General features: G+C 33.7%; 1 protein-coding gene across 1 annotated transcript in view; it reads right to left on the bottom strand.

Annotated features, from left to right (window-relative positions):
* Positions 1–9,359: 9,359 nt before the first annotated feature.
* The window catches only part of LOC131675292 (ATP-dependent DNA helicase pif1-like), a 42,860-nt gene continuing 39,528 nt past the window's right edge, over positions 9,360–12,691 (bottom strand). The window contains exon 3 of the mRNA XM_058954221.1: positions 9,360–9,585. Within this exon, the coding sequence (XP_058810204.1) occupies positions 9,360–9,585 (226 nt within the window). The remainder of the gene's footprint in view (positions 9,586–12,691) is intronic.

The raw sequence follows: 12,691 nt of genomic DNA, 5'->3' as shown, positions 1-12,691 counted from the left end.
TATGTTCTCTGTTTTATATAAAAATTATTAGAGATTTTATTCAAATTGAAATGAACAAAAAATTACGCTCAAGTTTATGACAGGAATTTACTTTGATTTGAATAGTGGCAGTGCGTTGTTAAATTCTAAAACGTAGCGACTGTTTTTTGGTTCTTGCATAAAGGTAATTGTGCAGTTTGATAGAAACGCAATTACTGCGTAGGAAAATAATACATGTACAACCTACACCTATAAACTATATTCTAATTCCTTGACAAACTTCGTAAAATTAATCTCCATTCGATATGTTGAAGTCACTGATATGTAAAGTTTTCTTTTCGAATTTTTATTCAAATTTTATCTCAAAAACTATAAACTTTTATAAAATTTTGGAAAGAACAAAAATGTTTTAGAATTCATCAAAGAATGATCTCAATTTTTTTCAGATTTTTAAAGGACGTTTTTCGAAATTTCGATTTTTTGACTTTTTGAAAAATCCAAAATCGTACCGGATCAATCTGAAAAAAATTGAGTATATTCTTTGACTAAATCTAAAACATTTTTATTCTTAGGAAATTTTTATGAAAGTCTATAGTTTTCGAGAAAAGAATCTGTGGAATTTAAAACAAAAATTGGGCTTTCGGACGCCATTTTGAATTGGATAACACTATATATCGAAATGTTTCGATGCATATTATTGAAGTGCAAGTATCGGGAACACCTTTTATCTGTATTAGAAGTTGCCTAGACATTCGGAACATTGCTAAAATTAGGTTTGAAAAAAAAATCCGAGTTCAAAAAGTGCATTTTTTTTTATATTTGTTGAAAAATAATAGGTTAAACGTTATTTTTCGGAATTTTCGACACCGCTAATCGAAAGAGCGACCTCAAAAACATAAGTATATGTGCCTTGAGTTCAAAGTCCCTCGTTTATTTTAAAATGATGCGCGGTCAAAGTCAACGTTAAAATTTTGTGCGTTTGGGACTTAATGGGTTAAGACTAAATCACTGACTTCTGAAATCTTAACAATGAAATGTACTGAGACTTATACTGAAAATACTTGTAAAAAAGTTATTCATTGCGAGGTAAATGATTATAACCATTTTGTGAAAAGTCGTCGTACCTAAATATATTTCATGCGGAAATCTTAAATTCGAGGTGTTGTAGCTTGTAACTTAATTAATTAAACTCAATTCATTGTTGAAATAATATGAAATGGAAAAGGAAAACTTGTGCATTATTCATAGGTTGTACCAGAGTCGTCTACATAAAACTTGATATATTCCTAACTTAATTATCGAGTGAAAACTATCCAATTAATTAATTGTTCGGAAATTGTGTTTTTTGAGTTTTGTTGGCCCTTTGATTTACGTAATTTCTGCACAATTAATTTCAAAATTTGGACATAAAAATCGTTCAAATTTACATTTATTATTTTATCTATTGAAATCAATTTTATTTATTACATACACAATTTTAACTTGTGTCGCATAATGGACTAATATAGTTCTGTTCAATAATTAAATTATCTCTGGCATATTTAAGTTTTCTAACTTATGTAGGAAAAATAGTTTCAAAACTTTCGGTTATTTTTATTAATTGTACTGAAATTATGTCTCTAATCAAAAAACATGTGGGAGGTTTCAGGGAGCTGCGAATTTTTTCTATCATTCTGTTATTTTCTTTATTCATTTATTTAAAAATTATTGTATAGTTTTCTTTCCTATAATAAATTTTTTTAGCTTCCAAAAGTGAAAACTCTTGGGAGAAATCGTGTAACAGGATGTAGATAAAATTCCCCAACCTCTTTACTCTATATCCAAACCTATTCAAAAAAAATTTACGTCTTTTCGGAGGAAAATCAGAACGTGCACGACGATTTTGATAGTTTCGTTTTTTATTAAATTTTTTAATGTTATTTTGCGTCAGTATTCCAGTGTGACATCGTGGCAACGTCACATCTCAGGTGCACCTGAGGCTTAGCGCAGTCTCAGGGTTTTGTTGTTGCTAGTAGTGCGATTTCTCGCATAGACTAGCGGGATTACCAATCGAAAATTATTTTAACTGAGGGGGACAGTGCCACAGAATCTATACTGGATTCCAATTGGGTTGGAATTCCAATTGCCATTGGATTCCAATTAATAGTTGTAATCTGAGAGCGCGAAGTACCCAGGGTCCTATCAATAGTAGTACCCGGTTTTTCTATCAAAATTGTACTCGGAGCCTATCAAAAGTAGTCTCCAGATACGGAAAAAGGGAACAATTTTTTATTCACGAGCTGTTTCTAAGATAGAGGAGACATAGATAAATCAGACAATTCTTTGTTTGCTCACTTACTTTTTATTAAATGTTTCGAGTTTCAAAAACAAGCGCGCTTCGTTCCGAACTGGCTGCTTGGCTTGATTCGCTTTTCTTGGTCTTCTTGGCTTCTTGACTGCTTAATTACTTGGTTGACTTCTTGGTTGACTACTTGGCACTACTGATCCTCAACTGATACTCACCCACTGGTACTCAATCTCCTGTTTGGGTCTTGTACAGCCCTTTCTATATTAGGTGGGTGGTTGGGTGGTGAGTCCCTCTCTTAGTCTCTCGGTTTCAGGAGAAGTGGAGCAGACAATGATATGTTAATTGCCTCGTTTATCTCTTCGGACTTTCCTCGCTGGGTTTTCGGGCCCTGATTGGAGCGGGGGCGTGGAGTAAATCGGAGGCACGGACGCAAGGGTACAGGTCTTGCGTCCGCTCATGAGATGGCTCCTCGAGTATCGTTCACAGCCAAGATTTACTCAAAATTTTTGTAATTATTGAATAATCGAAGTCGGAATAAATCTAATCGACCGTACATAACTGATACACTACTTAATACTAACAATAATATTACAATTACATTCGCCGCAAAATATAGTTATTAATAATTATGTAGTAATAAAATATAATAAAAATAGAGCGATGCTTGTTATCTCGCACGCTACGTTGTATAAATTCGTAGATTAATTTCTTATAATAAAAGTTCGCTAAGTAACAGTGAGTTTATTAAAATTAACGTATATTTTTTTATTTTTTCTATTTTCTGCTTAAACTAAGCTCCGGAGCGAAAACTCGATAAGAGGTTTCGAGAGGCCAAAATTATTTCCGTCATATTACTGAAATTAAAATATTCAAATTAAAAAAAAAAATATATCATAATTTCTAATGCTTAATTTCTAGTTTGAAAGGGAAAAATTCGTTAGTCATGATGAGAACAGGATGCAGACACAATTTTATGGCTCTTTTCTTATCGGTATCTCGGCGCCCACGTGTTCGGAGGCTGCATGCACCTTGTATGTAAGTGCGAGAGTGCGAGGGGCGGAAGAGCGTAATAAAAAAAAGGAATGACCGCTTATATGAATTTGGACTTTAGATTTTTATTGCTGTTTGAAGACTGTCAAGGAAAATTTCCCTGGGATACTCGACTCGGTTCCCACAGCTCATAAGAAACAGTTTTAACCGTCGTCGGTCTTCAAACTAAGAAAAAAATTATTCCCTTCTTTTGAAATCATACGGCTCGCCGTCACACCCCCACACTTAAACGATTGCTAGAGGAGTGCAACGAGGAAGAGCAATCGAACTTTTAATCCTAATTATAAGGATTTTGTCGTATCATGCTGTAATCAAAATGTTATCATTATATTTATATTCTATAACTTCGAAGATCTTGCTCTATTATAGAAGAAACCGAAACGATGGTTTAACAGCTTGAGATTGTGATGCTGGAATAGAATTATTCTGGTTGTGTTGTGCTATTTCATTTTCTTTTGTATGTAGAGTCGGATATAATTCCGTTTTGCAATCTTGATCTGAAGCGGTGACAATATTTGCTGGTGTTTTCACATCTCTCTTCATTTCTGTAGGCTTTGGTGCTAAATGTATCAGAAAGGTGGTTAAACTATTCCATATGGCTCCAATCAGATGAAAAGACCATCCATAAATGCTGTGTAAAGTTATTCCATTGATAAGGACTTCTAATAATTTTTTAGTGGTTCAGACAATTAGTATAATCCTAACTACACCGACACTAAATGTACCAAAGGTCATAAATTTCATCCACATTTTATTCCATGTATTGACTACTAATTGATCCATTACATTCTCGCTCATCAGCTTTCCAATTATTCCATTATTATTTTTTATGGTGTGTCCACGAATTTCTTAGGATACATCGTTTATTACTGCAGGTTGTTCCAAAGGGAACAGGATTCTCTTCATTAAATCTTGTAGATCCTTTTCTGTATATATTCCACTGGTGGCTAGTGAAGGAATATTCTGGTATTTCCAGGTTAACCGAGAGAAAGGCTTAAGAGTAGTGGGAGTTTTTGCTTCTACCTCTTTCAGAATCAATGCAATGTTCATTACCTAAAACTTATACCAATCTTCATTAAAATAAAAGAATGTGCGTAGCAGAGCATTACAATCAACTATGGTCCCATAAGCTTTTAAAATGTGAGTTTTAAGAGATAAAAACTTAGTATGATTGTTATGGATTACTTTCAATTTCACCTTCAATCTGGTTAGATACACCTTCATACAATATATGATACTAATTAAATTTACATACATCTTTAGGTATACTTTCCCAAAAAGTATATCCTCTTTCAGAATCAATGCAATGTTCATTACCTAAAACTTATACCAATCTTCATTAAAATAAAAGAATGTGCGTAGCAGAGCATTACAATCAACTATGGTCCCATAAGCTTTTAAAATGTGAGTTTTAGGAGATAAAAACTTGGTATGATTGTTATGGATTACTTTCAATTCGGCATAATATTCGTCTCTTTGCGATTATTTCACATCAACGGGTATACACTTAACGAGGTGTACTACCTCTCCTGCTGTTACAGCCATATATCAGAGATCTCTCATGAGATTAAAGGTAAACTGATCGAGGGATTGACTAGCAATTGCAAGTGCATTTTTCAAAATTTCTCTTTCTTGCTTACAGCGATGTACGACAACATCCTTGTACATACAACTTATTTGTACCTTTATATGATTTACGTACGCAAATATATCTAGGTTATTCAACGATATTTTCTTACGCAGGGAAAACGCATTATTTTTGACAACATAGACAAATAATTTTGGATGTTCGGTAACTATAATTTTATAACCACATAGATTACGTTTGGATTTGGATATTAACGCGAACGCGATGTCTTGTGTTACTAATGAATATAAGGTTTGTTCAATTTCACCTTCAATCTGGTTAGATACACCTTCATACAATATATAATACTAATTAAATTTACATACATCTTTAGGTATACTTTCCCAAAAAGTATATCCTCTTTCAGAATCAATGCAATGTTCATTACCTAAATTACATCTAACGCCACTGCGTAATATTATTTGGTTATTATCTAAGTCGACAAAAGCGGTATATTCTTGCAAAGTTACTCTTATTTTAGCTTGGACCACTACTAAATACCAACTTCCATAAGCATTGTAATAACTACCATCGTTACATTTTCCATTTTGGTCTACACTTCCTGCAAGTATTGCGGGTCTAACTATGGTTTTGTTAACTTTAATATCTCGAAACACATGCGAATTGTCAAAATAAAATGTACCGCTTTTGTGCAAATCATAACAAGTTTGTCGGCTTACATCCATTAAATATTCTATTGCTCCATTCTCTATTATGGAATTGTGTGAATGCATTCCACAATAATAAACAGTTCGATCTACTTGGACTTTACATTGAATTACTTGTGTAGTTTCATAATAATTTAGTTGTAACAATTGAATATAGTTTTTTGTTATGTTTATTTTTGTAGAAAGCACTTCACATTCTTCCACGTTTAATAAGGATATAGTTGTTATGTTGAGAGACCTTGCTCCACAGTCGTATCCTATGACTGTAACTGGGTTATCTATTATTAGGAATAGCAGTGATAATAGAAGAGTATACATCATGTTATAGTTCTGTAATCAGAAAATATTTCATTATATGTTCCTTTTGTTTGAGTGTTAAAGAGGTTATATTATTATCATTATTGTGATCATATTTTTATTTATGTTTGGTTTCTTTTGTTGGCTTGTTAATATGTGAAATTCGGAGTCTACTTGAATGAACTACTTTTGTGCCTTTTTTAATTTCTATTTTAATATTATGTTCTGGCAGAATACCAACTATTTTATAAGGTCCTGAGAAATGATCCCCGAATTTCCCTGGTTTAGGTCCTGATTTTAAAAAAACGAAATCACCTAAACTAAAATCTTTAGGATTTATATGCTTATCATAATATTTTTTTGATCGTTCTTTAGAACTAAATTTTCATAAGCTAATTTCCGTATACTATATAAACGTGCAACTAAGTCTATTATATATCCCTTATATGTAGGCAACGTATCGCTCTCATGAAGAGGATTACTTGAAGGCAATCTATCAAATACGACTTCATACAGCGTATGCTTGTTACTTTCTTGTACATAGTTATTGTAATTCAGGATAGCTAAATCGAGCCAATCATCCCAATCATTGTCAATGTCGGTGTACTGTTTTAAGTATTCAATAAGTGCGTGATGGGATTTCTCAAGGAAGACGTTGGATTGAGGCATAAATGCTGTAGTTTTCAATTTTTTTATTTTAAACCGCTTAGAAACACGCGTCATTAGCGAACTTAAAAAGTTTTTGCCTTGATCAGTAAGTACAGCTTTTGGGCATCCAAAAACACAAATGAATTTCTTGATGAAAGCGTCAGTTATTGTAGATGATAAGGTGTCTCGTAATGAGACAGCCAGGCAAAATTTACTTAATTGATCTTGCAAGGTTAAAATGTATTCATTTCCTTTTATGGTTCTTTTTAGAGGACCTACATTATCCATTGCAATTTTATCAAATACCATAGCGCAGTTATTGTCATCGGTTATTTGGTTTGTAAACGAGTGAGCTTTTTCAATTGGCATTCTAAACATTGTTGAATACGCCTTTGGATATCGTCTTTTAGATTTTCCTAGTAATACTCTTGTCTGATTCGGTAAAAGGTCTTTGAAACGCCACGATGTCCTCCAATCGGGGATTTATGGAATTCATAAAAGATCGCGTCTCGTTGTTCTAAGGGTACGTACGTTAACTCATCCATACAAATTATTATTTTTATTCCACTATTTCTAAACACACTATCTAATAAATTCAATATCTCTGGCCAGCTTAAATTTTCTATGTGTTTACTTTAAGCAAAACAAATCTCAGTTTGATTAGTATTAATTATAGCAAGTCTCTTAATAATTTTAAAGTACTATGTACATAATTTTTAACATAAGTAAGGGATTCTGGATGGTCTCCTCGTATACAAAGTTCAAATTGGTAATAGTTCGTTTTCTTCTTCTCCTTCGAAACTTCACCTACTCTCAATATTTGTTTACTATTATTTTTTTTCTTTTCCATCAGTTTTCGCGCACCTTCGTCAAAAGGCTGTCCATTGCTACTTATAAAGTGAGCAACATTGTCGTTTCGAACATTTGATTTTAACTATATTAGTGGGGTTGTTATTTTCGTCTTCGAATTCGTCCGAACTACTGTTTATCGTGTCTTTATCAGAATCATTTTCTTGTATATCATGTGAAGAATCGGGATGTACAGGCATTTTTGGTACCGCTCGTGCCTCACCTTCAAATTCACTATCTTCAAGATCACTTTTCTCGTAGTCTGGTATATCTTTTCGTATTCTTTGCGAATAACGCTTTGAAGCAACTTCATTAGTTGAAGGAGTGACAGATTCGACAGAAGATATTTCGGGGCGTGGAGTGACATTTGCACTATTATTGTCGACAGGGTTTTTTCGCGGTCTTCCACGTGGACGTTTTATTAGTTTGATCTTATTAGTTTCTTTATGAACTAACACAGGGTCAGATGATTGTTCCATTTGTTGTTTTTGCGTTCTAGTAACTATATTTACTTCAGGAATTCAATGAGTTTTATCTGCTTCGGTGATTACTGATATGTAAGTATTATTCTCTTGTGTTGGTATTTTCCATCTTCTAAAAGAAATGTACGTGTTTCCTATTTTTATTAACATTGTGTCAAAATTAAGACTTGCTTTACTAGAAAAAAGGAAATCAGATGCCTCCGCAATTCACAGGAAAATCATTTTGCACAATATAGAATTTCATTGGTATCAAATATTTTCAATTTTATTGACCCTAAGGTTCTATGAGTTAAACCATTAATATCTATCAGGTCAATTTGATCAGTCTCATCACGAATTCCTAAAACATATTTTCCCTTTATCAGACTCTGTTCAGATAAACTATTAATCATACACCGTGTCCATCCGTATTTTGCATTATATATGTTCAATAAAGGAGGTTCTTCGTCAACGAGGGGTGTATACAAATTATAAATTTTCCTATATTTCTTCACGTTATTCTCACTAATAATAGGTTTCACAACATTACTTTCGTTTATGCTATTGTTATTATAGTTTATTCTTGTGCTGGTGCCGTACAAGAAGTTTTTACCTATAATTCCGTGATATAGTATTTGACAATTTATGGCTAATTAAGCCTGGTCAAAGACTATTTAAGCCTGGTCAAAGGTTTAGCAATTTTCGCAAAATCTTTAATGAATCTACGATAATAACCACATAACCCTAAAAATTGACGTACAGGTTCAACCGACTTTGGTCTTAGAAATTCCTTCACTGCTTCAATTTTTTTCGGGTCTGGCTCTAGACCATTTTCACTTATTATATGACCTAAGTAATTAACTCGTCGCATCAAAAACTTGCATTTTCCAATTTGCAATTCAATCCTGCCTTTTATAATCTTTCAACCAACATTCGGAATTTGCGATCATGTTCTTCGAGTGCCTTGGCATATATAACTATATCATCTAAATACACGAACAGATCTAGTCTTGAAGTCCGCGGAGCAACGTATCCATTAAACGTTGAAAAGTCGCGGGCGCATTCTTCAAACCGAATGACATACGCACAAATTCATATTGGCCGAAAGGAGTACTGAAAGCTGTTTTATGCGCTTCTTTTGGGTGCATCTTGATTTGATAAAATCCCATGGCGAGATCGAGCACGGAATAGAATAGAATCTAGCACCTCCTACTTGGTGAAAAATTTGTGTAATGTTAGGTATTGGATACGAATCAGCAATCGTTTTTTCATTCAATCCTCTCATGTCCAACACCATTCTTCCATTACTGTCTGTTGCCTTAGGAACGATCAATATGGGGATGTTGTATGGTAGATTCTTGTATTATTCCAGCTTTTAGTAATTTTTCGACATGATAGTTAATCTTATCCTTTATAGCGTGGGGAAATTGATACTATTTACTATTAACTAGTACGTCATCGATTGTTTTTATCTCATGCAAGACAAGATTGGTTCACGGTAACTTGTCGCTATGGAGATAAAAAACATCTCGTACTTCTTTAATGAGGTTAATGATGTAAATCTTTTCAATCTCGTTTAGGTTTTTTAAATCTAAATAATCTTCTATGCTTTTATCTATACTATCCTCGTTATTTTCATCTAAAATTACGTCAACTATTCCTAAATCATTATCTATGTCTTCTATATCTAGTTCTTTATTAACGCTTTCTTTTGCAATACTACAAATGTGTCTTACGGCTGAATTAAACGGTACTCCAAAATCTATGGGTATTAGTTCGTTTAATATACTATCAAACTCGTCAGGTCTAAGCTGCACTTTATTGACTCGTGGTCTTGGCATGATTTTTCCGAGATCTCGTTCTAATAATAGAGGTAGAACAAAGTTTTCTCCTCTAAAATTATTGAATCCGAAGTCTATAATAGCTTTAGTTTCTTCGAGAAATAAAGCGTCTAGTATTCCTTCATAAGTCATTCCAAACGCATCATCAACTACATGAAAAATAGTATAAGTGTCAAATATCCTTATTTCGGTAGTACCAAGGGTTGATATTATTTCCTTTCCTATTCCTCGGACTCGTAACATCAATTTCGTTTCCAGGTGACAGAAGATGTTTTTTTATCCCTATTGAAAAAATCCAGCTGGAAATCCAGGCTGGATTTCCACATGGATATCCAGGTAGATTTCCAGGTGGATTCATATGGATTCCATATGGATTTCATATGGATTTCCAGGCTGGATTTCCATATGGATTCCAGATGGATTTTTTTGAAAATCCAGGTGGATTTATCAATCTGGATTTGACGTGAAGTAAAATTTCAAATAATAAAGAAATAACGTATTGGTTATCAGTATATAAAATTTTACTAATAGGTTCTATGGAGGATGAATTATAAAAAAAAAAAAAAAAAAGTGTCTTGACCAAGGCTTGAACCCGGGATCTTTATATTATCAGACTTGTCCTTTACCACTTTGCTATCGATGACTGTTGGGATGCATTCGTTTTCTTTCCTATATCACGTGCAACTTGAAAGTTGCGAATAAGCCATATTTCTACTTATTGTATTGTTCATCTCTGATTATATGCATGAGTTTCAAATTAAGGACGTCGTCTGGTCCATTTCAAATAATGACAGAATTTACTGAAACTCAAACTTATCATCGTTTGAAGTCTTCTGTACTCACACCAGTTTTTTTGGGACATATAGTATAGTACTACATAAAGAGAAATATGATGTTTAACATGTGCTCTTATGAAACGGCATCGAAATTATGCGTAAAAAAATAAGTGTACTTATGGGGCAGTGTCAAAACTATAAGAAAAAAATGTAAGCTGCTAACGCCGAGACTGCGATGATGACTTAAGAGAGCCTTCTTATAATAAGGAAAAAAAAGTAAAAATAATGAGCGTTAGACTCGCAGGGTACATCGGTTCTCGCAGGCTCTCGTGGTTTACCTGTCAGAGTTGTAGAGCTGTTACAGATTACGGTTTTCTTTCCAAAGGAAAAAAATTAAAATAATGAGCCTAAAACTCGCAGTGTATAGGGTTAGAAAAGAAAAACACTAATCCGAAATAACGCTACAACAGAGAGAGGTCAAACTCAAGAGCCAAAATCCAAGTACCCTGAACCCTGCAAGTTTTACGCTACATATTTTTTCTCACGCTCCCGGTGAAAAATAAAATTTTACGCTCGATATTCTTACACGCATTTTCCATTGAGAAAAAAAAATAGAGCCGACGCTACTCCTACGCCGGCTATTTCCGGGAGCCGATACCAAACTACCCTGGACCCGCCGAGTTTTACGCTCATAATTTTCTATTTTTTCCTGTAGAAAAAAAAACACTAATTTGAAACAACGCAACGACTCAGAGAGGTAAACCACGACAGTCATAACCCAAAAATCTTGTACCCTGCGAGTTTTACGCTCATGATTTTTACTTTTTTCTTAAAAAAAAACACTAATCTAAAACACCGCTGTAATTTAGACATGCAAACCACGAGAGCCAAAATCCAAGAACCCTGTACCCTGCGAGTTTGGTGCTCATATTTTTTTTTATATTATACCTAATATTTCGTAAGTATATGTTATATTTTCTGTAGGTATTTCTATGAAAGCAAATAATTTTTGAATAAATAGAGCTAAATTTCTTAAAATTTTGTTGTTGATCTTGATCAACAATTAAAAGCCGAGATCAAATTCTTCAGAGTGAACAAAATTTGTTCAAGAAGAAAAAAAAACTCGTGTAAAAGTCTGGAGCATAAAACTCGGCGGGTCCAAGGTGGTTTGGTTTCGGCTCCCGGAAATAGCCGGCGTAGGTGTAGCGTCGGCTCTATTTTTTTTTCTCAATGGAAAATGCGTGTAAGAATATCGAGCGTAAAATTTTATTTTTCACCGGGAGCGTGAGAAAAAATATGTAGCGTAAAACTTGCAGGGTTCAGGGTACTTGGATTTTGGCTCTTGAGTTTGACCTCTCTCTGTTGTAGCGTTATTTCGGATTAGTGTTTTTCTTTTCTAACCCTATACACTGCGAGTTTTAGGCTCATTATTTTAATTTTTTTCCTTTGGAAAGAAAACCGTAATCTGTAACAGCTCTACAACTCTGACAGGTAAACCACGAGAGCCTGCGAGAATCGAAGTACCCTGCGAGTCTAACGCTCATTATTTTTACTTTTTTTTCCTTATTTTAAGAAGGCTCTCTTAAGTCATCATCGCAGTCTCGGCGTTAGCAGCTTACCTTTTTTTCTTATAGTTTTAACGCTGCCCCATAAGTGCACTTATTTTTTTACGCATAATTTCGATGCCGTCTCATAAGAGCATATGTTAAACATCATATTTCTCTTTATGTAGTACTATACTATATGTCCCAAAAAACTGGTGTGAGTACAGAAGACTTCAAACTATGATCATTTTGAGTTTCAGTAAATTCTGTCATTATATGAAATGGACCAGATGACATCCTTAATTTGAAACTCATGCAAATAATCAGAGATGAACAATACAATGAGTAGAAATATGGCTTATTCGCAACTTTCAAGTTGCACGTGATATAGAAAAGAAAGAGAATGCATCCCTACAGTCATCGATAGCAAAGTGGTAAAGGACAAGTCCGATAATATAAAGATCCCAGGTTCGAGCCTTGGTCAAGACACTTTTTTTTTGTTGTTTTTTTTATAATTCATCCTCCATAGAATCTATTAGTAGAATTTTATACACTGATAACCAATACGTTATTTATTCATTTTTTGAAATTGTACTTCACGTCAAATCCACATTGATAAATCCACTTGGATTTCCAAAAAAATCCATCTGGAATCCATATGGAA

This window comes from Phymastichus coffea, unplaced genomic scaffold, assembly GCF_024137745.1.
Source record: "Phymastichus coffea isolate CEN01 unplaced genomic scaffold, Cenicafe_Pcof_1.1 PCOF00018, whole genome shotgun sequence".
NCBI classification, from domain to species: Eukaryota; Metazoa; Arthropoda; class Insecta; order Hymenoptera; family Eulophidae; genus Phymastichus; species Phymastichus coffea.
Note: the sequence above shows the minus strand (reverse complement) of the source record. Positions and strands in the feature narration are given on the sequence as shown.